Below are 15,162 nucleotides of genomic sequence, written 5' to 3'. Positions count from 1 at the left end.
TTTTTTGCCAGTGACTACAAATTTCTCAGGAATCAATTAAGAAATAATGAAGCAAATGAATGCCCCATTCATAAAATTAAATAATATTTACTATAAAGGACTATATATTTGTTTATAAAGTCCTTCTAAAATATTATATCATTAATCAAAGTGTCAATTAAAATAAGGATCACACTATTAGAGGTAAGGCATTCAGTATTGAGTTACGAAGTAAAAAGGAGATCATGGTTAACTTCATTGGTGCGGAAAGGAAATGTCAGGCATTTCCAGAGTATCAGGGGTAAAAGAACTCACCACCTCAAGGCACAGGAAGGGATAGCAACACCAGCACTATGGGATGATGACAGGGTGTCCTTCTTGGTGAGAGAACATCTCAGAGGGAGAAATATGTACCTTCCATCTGGCCTACAGGCTGCCTGAGTAAACATGAGTACCAAGCCTGGGGAACACGTGTTATCCTAGCTCTCAGGATGGTGAGCTGGCAGAGAGGCAGGCAGACATGAGCTCAAACATAATAAGAGGCAAAGGATAAAAGGGAAATTTAGCACAAGACATGAGACTGAACTGGTCTATAGAATCAGAGACAGACCTTAGGGGGATGTCCGGCTTATCCATACATCATCCCCCAAGACTGCTCAATACAGGTAGCAGCTGGGGCATGTCATGCACTTGGAGCCACTTGATAAGGCGTATTACCTGGGAGTGAAGAGAAAGTCCTATGGGGGGGGTGCTGAAATCTATGCCAAAAACTAAAAATGTTAAAAGGTAGAATAAACTAAAATATCCACACTCATATATGCGTATGTGTGTGCACGAACACACACACACACACACACACACACGCACACACACACACACACACACACACCCTACAATAGTAAATGCAGGACTAAATTTGAGGAAAGAAGTTCCTTGCTCTGGGATTGTTGCTGTGAATTGTAGTGCTAAGACACTATGTCAATGCCTACAAAAATTCCAGGGAGCAATGAGAAATCAGAGAAAGAGGATCCCAGCTCTCGCGTCATAAACTATAAAAGACATTCACGGGCAATGATAGCAAAGCTTAATAAACGTTATCATTAGAGCCAATATTAAGAACTTTTCAAGTCTATGGAACTTTATCATTTTATTCATCTCCTTGATATGCGTGCTGTCAGTACATACTTTAACATTTGGTGTTTCAATCACACAATGTAGTTATTTTTTTTTTACTATTAAAGCTTTAAATAAAAATGGACATTGAGTTTTCAGTTTCACATACTTCCTTTGCTTTCTTTTTCATTCTTGATTTAGTTAAAATGTATTTGATGTGTTTGTGTGAGTACCTGAAGAGTTGTGAGGAAAACTTTGGGGAGTTGTGTTTCTCGGCCTCTGTATATCTGTTCTAGGAATAGAACTCAGGTTGTTACTCAGGTAGAATTCTATAACCTTTACCCATGGTCTCATCTTGATGGCCCTGGTTTATTTTATGTAAGAATAATGTCTTAAGAAAGTGTCTTCATCACTTTTATTTTATGCTGTGATAAGATACTCTGACAAAAGCAATTGAAAAGAAAAAAATAACTTCCTTTGGGCTCTAGATCTACACAGAGTCTATGATGGCAGGAAATTAAAAAGTTAGGAGCTGGCCGCTCTATACCCAATGTCAAGAAGGAGAGCACTAAGACTCTAGCAAGTTGAAGTTAACAATCACCATCAAGGCAAGCAGACAAAATATGGTTTTGGTGGCAGGTTGTTCGTATTCCATTATTTTTTATTTCAGAAGTTCCCATGTGCTAGTTTCTCCTCTCTTGAACTATATGTGTGGGTATGTATGCATATGTATATTATGTTTATATATAATTATCATATATATTATATATGATTATATAATAATAGGTAAATAAAGATATAAATAGCATCTATATATTTATTTTAAAGTTCTGGAGAAGCAATAGTGAACCTTCTTTGTTAGAGAACTTTTCAGGTTTTAGTTGTTGAATGTCGTATTTGTAAAAAGAGAATAAACACCCCAGAGCTCTCAGGGACTAAATCACCAAACAAAGAGGAGGGTCCCCTGTCTCCAGCTGCATATGTAGCAGAGGACAGCCTTGTCAGGCGTCAATGGGAGGAGAGGCCATTGGTCCTGTTAAGGCTCAATGACCTAGAGTAGGGGAATGCCAGGGCGCAGAGGCAGAATTGGGTGGGTGAGTGGGGGACACCCTCAGAGAAGCAGGGGGATAGGTGATGGGATAGAGTGTTTTCAGAGGTGAAACCAAGAAGGGGGATAGCATTTGAAATGTATATAAAGAAATGTCTAATAAAAAAAGAATATAAATACGTTTTAGACCACATCTGTACTGACTTGACCATATTACCATGTATCATGCCCTTTTTCATTTTAAAACTGTTTTATGTTTAGCTTTTCATATAATGTACTGTTATCCTATTTTTCCCTTATCCCATCTCTTCCCAGGTCCTCCCTACTTCCTTACCCACCTGGCTTCTTTGGGTGTGTCCTTTCTCTGTCTCTTCTTGCCACTCTGTCTCTATTTTTTCTTCTCTCAAAACAACTTCAAAAAACACTAATAAGAAAAAAACACTAATAAGAAAAAACACTAATAAGAAAAAAACCTAATAAGACAAAATCAAAGCAGAAAGTACACACACACACAAACACACACACACACACACACACACACACACACAAATATACACAGGCACAGCAAAACCATGGAGTGTATTTTGTGTTGACAATAATCCTGGCCTGGGCTCTGTCTTGGAGTGTGCTGATAAACCCAGTTTCCTCCAGTGGAGGAAACTGATTTTCCTTTTTCTAGCAGGTATCAGTTGCAAATGGTTTCTTGGAGAGAGATGAGACCCTGTGTCCAACACCCCTTTCAGTGCTAGGCTGTCAAAATAGACGTCCAACAAACACTAACCAGAAGAGGTGGGGAAGGATATTGCACCTTCATTCAGATAAAAAAAAAAGAGTACAAGGTCCCCAATGGAGGAGCTAGAGAAAGGACCCAAAGAGCTGAAGGAGCTTGCAGCCCCATAGGAGGAGCAACAATATGAACCAACCAGAGCTCCCAGGGACGAAGCCACCAATCAAAGAGCACACATGAAGGGACCCAAGGCTCCAGCCACATGTGTAGCAGAGGATCGCCTTGTTGGGCATGAAAGGAAGGAGAGGCTCTTGGTCCTGAGAAGGCTCGATGCCCCAGTGTAAGGGAAAGTCAGGTCAGGGGATCAGGAGTGGGTGGGTTGGTGAGCAGGGAAAGGGAGGGATGGGATAGGGTATTCTCAGGGGCTGGGGGACCAGGAAAGGGGATAACATTTGAAATGTAAATAAAGAAAATATCTAATAAAAAATAAAAAGAAAGTTCTAATTCTAACAGAAAAAAAAGCCACAATGAAGACATTACAATCCTAAACATCTATACATCAAACACAAAAGCACCCAGCTTTATAAATGATCCATTTTAGATTTTTGCTACTCTAAAGTTTTAGAGTCTAAATCATAGCAAGCAAATGATCCACGGCATCTCAACCTGTCAAAGTTTACCATATTTATATTTAAAAACTTATAAAAATTAATTTATTTATGTGTTCTAGGTTATGTTAATCCATTTTTGCCTATATGTACTATCACCATGTGCATGCCTGATGTCACCAAAGATCAGACAATTTGCTTTGATTTCCTAAAACTTAATTTATGAATGATTGTGATTTGCCATATAGGTGCTGGGAACTGAACCTGGGCCCTCCTTTATAAACAATGAATGCTTTTAACTACGAAACCATGTCTCCAACTCCTGCATTTAAAAAGCATGATGGACTTCTATATGTAAAGACAATTTATATACTATTCCAAATGAAATAAAAATATAAATATTGCTGACTTATATTTTATGTAGCAAGAGTACATTTTATTTATTAGAAATTAAGAAAATTCAAATATGTTTTATTTAATAACCACCTTAGGTAATTGCATAACAACACAGGGATTGAAAATGCCTTTCCAGATTGCTTAAAGATAATTGCAACTCAATTTATTTCTCCTTAATCGGGAACAGGTTTTAAAGAAATTACCAAATACACTGGCTTAGTTTGTTTTTATTTATTGAAATTTAGTGAATAAATACGTGAATAACATTTCAGAGTATGTTTGTTCCAGAATTATAGTGATTCTAATTTTCAAGGTGTATGAACAACTAAACCCATAGTTTTTGCTTTCTTGTATACCATGTATTGCTTAAATTTCCATAAAGAATAATAATTTAGTAACACAAATACACTACATCCTAATGTAATTGGAGATCCAGTTATTTAAGAAAATGATGGTCATTTGCCAAAATTAATTCTGGCAAGCAAGATTGGAATGATATATTGAATTCCAAGCCATAGAAACAGCACCTCAAAATAAGAAACTGATGATTCAAGGTTGGCAGTGTCTCCTTTGCTTAATTTAAGAACAGGCTTAAAAGCTGGCTATAATAATGTTGGTGAACTAAGAATTTCTTCTTCCAAAATGTTCCCAGAGCGTCAAGATGGAATAGGAATATCAAAATGATTATGGAGAATTACAGTCATGGGAGTTTATTTGAGAAGTTTTCTCGGAGTCCACTAAGAAAGTGAGCTCCATATAATAATAAGAGCAATTATAAAAGTGCTTACATAATTCCTTTCTGAAAAATATTTGCTTCACTCTTTCTTTACTTTTTAAACTGTGGTTACTTTTGTATATGTATTAATCTGCATTAAGAACGTGGATTAATTGAATTCTTCCAAAGTTGTGAGAAGTTCAAACAAATTAATTGATTTCTTTCTCTACCACTTCACTTTTCCCTTTACAACTTTGACAGTCATGATTATCGATTCATAACTTGAAATTACATATCTCTTTTAAAAAAAGACAGTAGTGTTCTTCCTATGAGGTTGCAAACCCCTTCAGCTCCTTTAGTCCTTTCTCTAACTCTTCCATTGGGGACCCACGCTCAGTCCAATAGTTGGCTGTGAGCATCTTCCTCTGTATTTGTAAGGCTCTGTCAGGGCCTCTCAGGAGACAGCCATATCAGGGTCCTTTCAGCAAGCATTTCTTGGCATTCACAATACTGTTTGGTGACTGTATATGGGTTGAATCACCAGGTGGTACAGAATCTGGATGGCCTCTTCTTCTCTACACTGCTCGTTCCTTCTGCTCTACACTCTATATCTACAGATTTGCTCCTGTGAGTATTTTGTTCCCCTTCTCAGAAGAACCGAATCACCCACACATTGGTCTTCCTGCCTCTTGAGATTCATGTGGTCTGTGAATTGTGTTTTGGGTGTCAGAGCTTTTGGATTAATATCTACATATCAGTGAGTGCATACCATGTGTGTTCTTTTGTAATTGGGTTTCCTCACTCAGGATGATATTTTCTAGTTCCATCTATTTGCCTAAAAATGTCATGAATTCCTAGTTCTTAATAGCTGAATAGTACTCCATTGTATAAATATACCACATTTTCTGTATCCATTCCTCTGTTGAAGGATGACTGGGTTCTTTTCAGCTCCTGGCTATTGTAAATAAGGCTGCTATGAACATAGTGGAACATGTGTCCTTATTACATGTTGTAGCATCTTCTAGGTAGCACTTCTACCCAGAAGTGGTATGGCTAGATCCTCAGATTCTAGCTGCATATGTAGTAGAGCATTGCCTTGTCGGGCATCAAGGGGAGGAGAGGTCCTTGGTCCAATTAAGGCTCAATTGATACTCTGTTGTAGGGGAATCAAGGGCAGGGAGGTGGGAGTGGGGTGGATGGAGGAACACCCTCATAGAAGTAGGGGTAAGGAGGATGAGATAGGGGATCTCCAGGAAGGGGGGATACTGGGAAAAGGGATAACATTTGAAATGTAAATAAAGAATATATCCAATAAAAAGGGGGGGGGTTGACAGTAGAATTCTTCTGCACGATTCTAGGGCTTCATAGTATGGGGTATTTACAAATTAAATAGTAATGTTTCCTATGTACTCTTCATGAAGGAGCTATTATAGGTTCAAATTAGTACAATCAGCTGTCTATTATACCTGTTTGATTTCACAAGTTAGAAATTCAAGGAAAAGGTAGAGTTGGCTGAATAGTTGAAAAATATGTGGAGAACTAAATTGTCTATGAAGAGGCACATTGGAGAAAATTGCAGAGGTGTGGAATCTCTTTCTCTCTCTCTCTGCCTCTCTCTCTGTTTCTTTCTTTCTTTCTCTCTGTCTCTCTTACGGTCATGTGCACTTTGTGTGTGTGTGTGTGTGTGTGTGTGTGTATGTGTGCATGCATGTGTGCATGCATGTGTTCATGAGCATGTGTGTGCATGTGTCTGTGTGTGATATATTTTTATCATTTAGTTGAAATCACCAAGGGCAACAGTATACACAAAAGTTGAAAAGTAGTCTGTGGTGATTTTTTTTTTTTGAAACATGATGTAACCTAAGGAAATATCCTTTTGTTGTAGAATGTGAATGACGAGCCTCCAGTCTGCACACCACCACATGTAGAGACTCAGATTTATGCCACCTTTAGGGGGCCTATCATTCCCCTCAGGTGTTCAGACAAGGATTCTCCACAGGATCACTTAAGCTATTTAATCACAGGAGGTAGGTAAAGTATGAGACTTGAACTTGGTCACTTCTGGGCTATTCTATAAGATTCTCATGTCAGATATTTTATAACCGTTGGGAACATATCATAAAATATATCTTATTTAGAAACTTAAGAAAGGAACTGGAAATAACCATTTGCAATATGGTTTCCATTATTTTATTACCTCATTATCCTTAGGAAACACAAACAACCAGTTCACACTTTGGAGAGAAGGTGCTGAGTCTCCATTTCTGGCCACCAGGCAAGATTTCCAGTATGATCTATTAGAAGGAGCACAAGATGTAATGACCTTCCAGTTACTTATTGAAGTCACTGATGAATTGGGTGGGAATGCAGCTAGTCAGCTGACAGCCACTACTATGGTCATAATTCATGTGCTTCCCTGGACTACAATACAGCCAACTACTTCTACAAAACCAGCTACAACTACTGTAAGTAAAAATGGTGACCTGGGATTTTGAAGTAGTTTGAATTAGTCTCATAGGAAGTTCTTGGGAACTCTCATAGGACTTTCCTTATTGTTTGTGGGTGGGAAAATTAAAGGAAATGATTTCTTTTAATAGAGTAAAATTCTCATCTTCACAATAAGGAAAAACTATTGGAGCTGCTAGCTGTCAGTGTTGAAGCAAGACAAATACATCACACATCAATTTTGTGGGCTTTGCTTTTTAGAAACCTTATTAGTTCTGTTGATTCCCATCACAGTGTTTTCTTTTCTGTTAAAATTATATCCAAGAATAATTTAGTATGGTAAAAGCATTTTATGCTTAAAAGATACCTAGCAGCTTTCTCTTATTAGAAACATTTTGACTCGTGGGGAAGTAAGAGACATGTGTTGACTTGGTTGAAGCAACAATTCCAAAAACGGAGTGACTGATACAACAGACACTTGTTGTAGACACAGGTTGGAGTTGGCATGTACAGGTTGATGGTAAAGGTGAGTACAATGAATACTCTCATTTCCAGGTCTAAGATTTACATGTAGGCAAGCCTTTGTGACACTGTGAGTTGTAGGCCCAACTGAGCTACATAGGAAGTTTGAGGTCAGCCAGGGATTCACAGTGAGGCTGTGTTATATGGCAGAACAAAATAAAAAAGATTTTCTTCTTAACACCATCTCCTCACATAGTAGAAAGAAGCCAAAAGAGCTTTTCCAGCTCTTTAGTGAGGCCACTGAGACTCTGCATCTAAGACCAAATCACACCACAAAGAAGACCCCTGCCTCCAACCACTCTTAAATTGTTTAGGATGGAAATGTATGCATTTTGAAGAAACACAAGCAACACATTTGGTCTTTAACACATAACTTAATAAATTTACTATAGTTTACTAATACTGCACAGCGTCAAATTATGGTACACTTGTTTCAATATTTGAGATTGAAAATAATGTAAGTCTTTATGGGAATTCTTAATTTTCCATTGTAGAGTAAAAGAAATTGTAGTTTCTAAAAAAGATATTAATATTTTTATACAAAAAGAGGAAAACTTTTCAAGGGATAAGCATCAGTTATCCCAGAAGAATATAATGAATCCCAAGAAAGTGATGTAATAAGCTATTTTCCCTTTTGGGACAAAGACGTTTGATCATGTATCGTACAGATGAAGAAGATACATATCTATTGTTAGTAGATATGTAAACTATAGGAACAGGGGATGTCTGGAAGCTGAATGATTGTGTGTTAGGAAAGGCCTGAAATTATAACCATTTTACAACAGAGAAGATAAAACCAGTGTTTGGTAGAGCTTTCTGATACTCAAATAAATAGCAAATGTTGTGGTAGAATTGATTGTGCATGACTTTGGACAAGCTAGATTTAATCAGCCAAGTACCTGTGCATAGCTATGACCTCATTAACATATCTTTGATGTTTCCCCATCTAAAAATGCTAATCAAAGGGACACACTAGAAATGAAATAAGTCCTTTTTTAAATAAGTTATGAAAAAATTCTATTTATTGACTTTATACCTAAGTTTGGTTTTAGCAACAGAAAAACATAATAATACAAATTTTAATATTCTAAATCTAAAGAAAATGAAATGAATTATAATGATACAATATGACCACTCTCACAAATGCTTAATGGAGCTATGCATCTTACTAAAAGATTCATATTTAATGGCTTGAACTCTTTTTCCAACACAGCCTTCAGAAATAAGACAGTTTTGCTCATTGATTGAAGCTTTGTCTTCTCTGTCAGGGATTCCAGTCATACATTTTGTTCAATTAATCTTCATCAGTTATGATTTTAAATAGAAAAATTCTTCTGGGGAGCAGCAATTAATTTTCATCTACTCTACTCACCCTGGTATATATACTCATCAAACTTTTACGTCCTGTGAACATTTATTGAGTCATTTTATAAGCCAGGAAACACTGTGAAAGGCCTATTGGTAATGTGGTGAGACATGAGAGTAGTATTTCAAAGAGTTAGACTATATCTCCTGGTTCTGAATCATTCTACTCTGCTTGTTTTCTGCTCCTCTGGTGGAGACTATTTTAGCCTACATTGTTATTAGGGAATAAATGCATCCCTCACAACTTATGTTTACACCCAAATTTCTATCAACCAAAAGGTTAATTAAAAAGGCAAAGTTGAGAAAAACAGAAGCCATTTTACTAAAATGTAATAGGCAAAATAAACAAGTTCTGTAGCAAAGCATGCAGGGATTGTTTTTTATTTGTAGTAGAGACTAATACACTTCGCTTGGTCACCAGCATTGGACTTTCTAAAAGAATCAGGGCAATTAAAACTATCTAGAAATGATTACCAACTTGTGACTTATGAAGTTATGTCCATGAAGCAAATAATTTTCCCTTAAAAAGCTATATTAGTGTTAATGTTTGTGTCTGAACTTGTATCATACTGAGATCTACACGAAGAGATACGTGTACTTCTCATTATGAAAAAATGCAACCAAACCAGAAATAACCTTACAAATCTGTAATTCAACTTGTTTATAGAGGAAGAAAAAATGCTACTCAAACAGTTCTAATTTTAATGTACTTGCTTGAGTGTTAGTATACATATATAGAATATGTCTAAAGAGTTTTTAAAATTGAATTGACCAGCTACTATTTAATTTAAGGATATTATATAATTATCAGACAATTATTAGATAATTTACCTGTATCTTTAATTGCCTAGTAAGGTTGTGAAGAAACTTTGGGATAGCTGTTAGCATACAGCATTAATTAAGTTAAAGAAAAACAGATAATAAAAATTTTGACTAGAAATGGCTTTGATAAGAGAAAATTGATTTCAGAATTGTAGCAGACTCATATAATAACATGGTGAATGGTCAATGTGCCAAGTTAAGGAATATAGACTTTATTTTCCATAATGAAGGCTTTACAGTCAGGTGATTTGATATTTGTGCTAGACACAATGTTTCCACGTTTGATAGTGGTTTTTAGGGCACAGTGAATATTGGTAGACTGTGGAAGAAACACCCACAATTGCTGTTAGTCTTTTATAGAAATGATAGGGATAAAGGAGACCTGAAAATAAGACCTTTGCTATGATAGATAGATGATAGATAGAGAGATAGATAGATAGATAGATAGATAGATAGATAGATAGATAGGTAGATAGATAGATATACATATATATGTATAGATATATAAAAATTTTCATGAATTTTACTCAAAACAGGTCAAATATATGAACATAATACATCACTGGAGAGAAAAAATTTAAGAGTTAGCCATATTATTATAAAGTATCTTTTATTATTATTGTAAGACAATTTTTCATCTAAGAATGTTAAACTAGATATGAAATTTAAAAACATTTTAAGTGGTCAAACTACCCTGCCAGAATTTTGACTGCTTTTAAAATATAATTACACATCCATTATAAAAATAGAACATTCTTAAAAACCATATTGCTAACCATGTCTGTCTGTGAGTTTTAGAGAAATGAAGTTATAATGATAAAAGCTTAAAGAAATTAAATTTTATTCAATTATATTATAAGTAGTATAGAATACATCTTCATCCTAAAATTCATTTTAAATGCAGAGAGAGATCAACAAAAGTTTCTTTTAGTTTTTCAGAATATACACAGGGCATCTCAGAAATTATAATCTCTAGGAGACAATCTGCAGACTTCTGCATATTTTATGGTGCCAAGTATGCACAAGTACATTCAAAGGACAAATGCCATATGTTATAAGAAGGACATATGACACTTTCTAATTGGGAATTGTCGGGGCTTGGGAACTGTTGAAGAATCTGATGAAGTCTATATTCCTTCTATGTAGAACAATACATGCACATATAAAATTTTATATTCCATCTTAGAGACTTGTTTAAAAAACCCACCATGGAACCCAGATTACAAAACCCTGACTAAAAACAGCAGTATATAACTGCCTCTGAATTTGTACAAAAATGTTTCCATGAACAAATATGTTCCCCTTGGTACAATGGAAACAAAGAAGACAGGCTACAGAGCCATTGAGAACACCATAAAACAATCCTTAAATATGGTGACACTTGGCAAGATAGATGTTAGAATGAGTAATACAATTCCTGAAGGAACGGAAGCAAGATGAACTCATTTTCAAAACAGAGCAACTTAGTTAAAAGGCGAATAACAAGAGACCCCAACCATGGACTGCTGAGAACAAACAGAAGAAATGTAAAGTGCCTCTGATCACCCCTTGCCTCTTCATCCAGAGCTTCTTTCTCAGGTAGAGAAGAGGAGAGACACTAAGTCATCTTTCATGAACTGAATTAATGTATGTTGTCTAAAGAGACAGTGAGGTAACTGGCTAGACACTGCTTCCTGCAAATGCAATTCCCCAGAGGAATCATGAATCAAAATTCCAGAGACTGTGCAGCAAATTGAGCTCATAATAAAAATTCCAGGACTAATATCTATTTTGACAGAAGGGAAGATGGTAGAAACTTTAAATCATCTTAACTTGTAACTATGGTTTTAATTCCTATTTCACCATAAAGCAAAGAAGGGAGAAAGCCTTAAATAACTCTGTCCAACCTTTTCATCAGTTCTTCGGGGTAGCACATCCGTATTTCTTGATGCATATCAGTACAATGGAAAGGCTGTTATCCTATCAGTGAAGAACTGAAACAAGACATTAGTGTGCAGAGTGGCAAAATCTGTACTTTATTTCTTTTAGTGAATCTGAACTTTAAAATCGAATTAAAAGCTATCCTGGTAGGTTCTAGCTTTCTGTGCTTTGTTCTCTTGATGTACTCACTGGTAAACTACCTTTCCAAAGCTAGTTTTCTCACACCAAAAGAGCAATCCTTATTACTATGTACCTCATAAAATAATTTGCAATTAATTCACTTTAGTAATCAAAGCCCAGTATAAATTTTTAGAAATGTCTTTCTTCTGATAAAGTCTCAGGTAGGTTGAAGTTGATCACAATAGAGATGCTTTCATCACAGAAGTGGTCCAATGGAACATCCCAGGATTTTGCTTTCTTTTGTCCTTTTTGAGTTGTCTATTATCCTGCTCTTAGACCCGCCATCTTATTCTTAAGGGAACTTAATGCATAGAAAATATTTCAAAGTAAGTGAGATTCATGCTTATATATAATTAACAAAATACTATTAAACCACCAAAATGAATGATGGACGTTTATTTTCTTATTCTTTTGCTTCTTTTAAATAGTAATACACCAGTAAGGCCATTTTTGAAGGACAATGTACTTATAAAAGTGACAGATGAGTTTAGTAATTTTCCTGTTATGGTTTCGGTTTGGTCTAGTTTGATTTTTAATACCGGTTCTTCTAACTCATGTGATGCTGACCTCCATATGTAGCTAAAGCTTGTGTGACACTGAGAATCTTCCTGCCTCTACTTTATAAAATCATTAGAGACATTGTGCCACTGTATGTGGCTTCATTTTGAAGCAGGGTCTTACTAGATGGCACAGGATAGACTCAAATTGATGATGTCCATTCTTCAGAAGATGAAGTACAGGGATTATGAATGTATGAGCAAACATAAATCTACTCTTTACTTTTATAAAGCAGAAGCAGAGATGAGAGAAATATATGGATTGCAGTGAGCTGTGCCTTAAATGCACTCTGAATTGACTTAGAAAGTAGAGTTCGCTCCATAGCATTCACTCCATAACTGCCTATCTCTATGACTTGAACTAAACTTCCCTTGTTATTTCTATTTTTCTAATAGAAAGGCTTAACAGTGAATATAAGAACTAGAGTATTAAATGATCATAACATTAATTAATTGCTTAGAGAATGCTTACAACCTCATGTAAAGTACTCCTATTCTTCATTAAAATTCCTACTATTATAATGTATCATTCTTAAAGGATAAAGGAAAATATATTAAATTCTAATTCATGTTTGTGGCATGGAAAATTAAACCTAGGGGCTTCATGTGTGCCAGGCCATCCCCTGTCAATAAGCAAAACCCTTACATTTATTTTACAAGCATTTTGCCTAGTCTTCTGAGCTGGGATTATAATCCTACACAAAGATACATTTGAAAGTATAATTTCTTAGTAAAGTAAAAAAGAATGCAATTAATCTATTATATCAAGTTATTTATAAAACAAAATAATTAAGTGCTGAAACAGTGAATTGATAACAATAAATATAGAGACTTCATTGTGAGGTAGAAATTAAGCAGAAGAGAATTATGTCTGTTTTACACCAACTTCACATAAAGGTCATGATGGTAATATGTCTTTGCATGAAATAATAACTATTCCCTTGAGCATATATGGGAATTGGACATACTGTGTGGCTGGAACCTTCCAGGGTTCAAGGTCTATTGTGAGACCTGGTATTGTTCTTAGGCTGTAGACATGGGGACTGTGACTTAGTCACCTTTCTCAATATGACCGGGAAACAAAGACTGGTGCTGAGTCGGGGAAGTTGCATGTTAGACAAGTGTTTGAGCATTTGTCTATATGTGTATTTTGCCACAATAACAGCTCCTTAAAAATTAAGCTGCATGCTTGACTAGCTCCTTTTTAGTCAGCCTTTCCTGGGTTTCAGTACTCATTCAACTCTAACAAGAAATAAGTACAGAGTAACTGAAGAGATGCATAAGAGATACTGTTTCGGAAAGGCATTGGAAACACTGAAGAAAAACAACCGTGTGTGTGTGTGTGTGTGTGTGTGTGTGTGTGTGTGTGTCGCGCACGCGCTGCGCTGCGTGTGCCCTGCGTGTGCCAGTTGTTTCATACGTGAACTACATCCTAGATGAAGTATATATAATTTTCCTATTTTATCATTGTGCTTGATTACTCTTGTGCCTTAAAGTAGCAACTAAGCCTTAATGGAAATCTCAATGAAAGTGGGGTTTGGATACACAGGAAGGGTTGTAGGGGAGAAAAGGAAAGGAGACAATCAAATAATTATATCAAATCTCAAAAAAAAATAAAAAGAATAGTAAAAATTAAAAAAAAATGTTTATAGAAGAACATAAAGGAAACAAGACAGACACTTCTGCATGTGTGGATGCACAGCAGCGATCCTAGATCCTGAGGCAATGAGGAACTCGGGACAACCCCACCATGCAGGAAGATTCATGTGATTACTTTCACTGAAGTCACAATGATTAATATTAAGCCTTAATGGAAATTACGGCTTACAAAATACGTGGGGCAAAATCCAGTGTTTCTCTGTGCTGATGCTATGAGCAGTTATGGTGGTTTGAATAAGAATGACCTAGGTATTGGAATGATTATTTATCTAAAAGTAATGAAATTCTATTTACAAGGATTAGGAGGTATGGTTCTGTTGGGGGAAATGTGCATCTGGAGGTGGGCTTTGAGGTTTCACAGCCTTGCCAGGCCCACCTCTCTCTCTCTCTCTCTCTCTCTCTTCTCTCTCTCTCTATCTCCTCTCTCTCTCTCTCTCTCTTTCTCTCTCTCTCTCTCTCTCTCTCTCTCTCTCTCTCTCTCTCTCTCTCTCTCTCTCTCTCTCTCTCTCTCTCTCTCTCTCCCTGTAAATCAGGATATAGCTCTCATCTACTTCTCCTTGGATACCTGCCTTGTCCTCCCTGTGAGCCTCACCATGATGGTAAGGTCCTTAGCCTCTGAAATTGTCAGCAAACTTCAGTTAAATGTTTTCATTTATAAGATTTGCCTTGGCCATGTCTCTGCACAACGATAAACTAACACAGTAACCAAAATAAGGAAAACTGGTGATCAGGAATACATAAGAAATTAATTCATTTTTTACATCATTTTAGTTTTTATTTTCCCCTTTTAAGCAGTATCTTCTAGATATGGCCTTTTCATTTTAGAAAATGGAGATAGGTGATTAACTTTGTATATATATATATATATATATATATATATATATATATATATATATATATATATATATATTTGTTTGTGAATGATTATGTTGACTGCATGTTTGTATGTGCCCCACACACATTTCTGGTACCTACGGAATTCAGAAAAGGACGTTGGATACGACAGAACTGGACTTCAGATGGTTGTGAGATATGTAAATGGTGGGGGTAAGAGAACAGTGCTCTAAATGACTATAACTCTGGATGTGGGATGGGGTGTTCCAAGT

The 15,162-nt window shown here is 36.0% G+C and overlaps 1 protein-coding gene across 1 annotated transcript in view; it reads left to right on the top strand.

The window, feature by feature from the left end:
- LOC127677246 (cadherin-related family member 3-like) overlaps positions 1-15,162 on the top strand; it is a 94,599-nt gene that overhangs the window by 64,317 nt on the left and 15,120 nt on the right. Inside the window, exons 17-18 of the mRNA XM_052172373.1 lie at positions 6,472-6,613; positions 6,798-7,051. Of these exons, the coding sequence (XP_052028333.1) occupies positions 6,472-6,613; positions 6,798-7,051 (396 nt within the window). The remainder of the gene's footprint in view (positions 1-6,471; positions 6,614-6,797; positions 7,052-15,162) is intronic.

Source organism: Apodemus sylvaticus, chromosome 2 (assembly GCF_947179515.1).
Source record: "Apodemus sylvaticus chromosome 2, mApoSyl1.1, whole genome shotgun sequence".
Classification (NCBI taxonomy): domain Eukaryota; kingdom Metazoa; phylum Chordata; class Mammalia; order Rodentia; family Muridae; genus Apodemus; species Apodemus sylvaticus.
The sequence above is the reverse complement of the archived record's forward strand: the minus strand, read 5'-3'. Positions and strand labels throughout refer to the sequence as shown.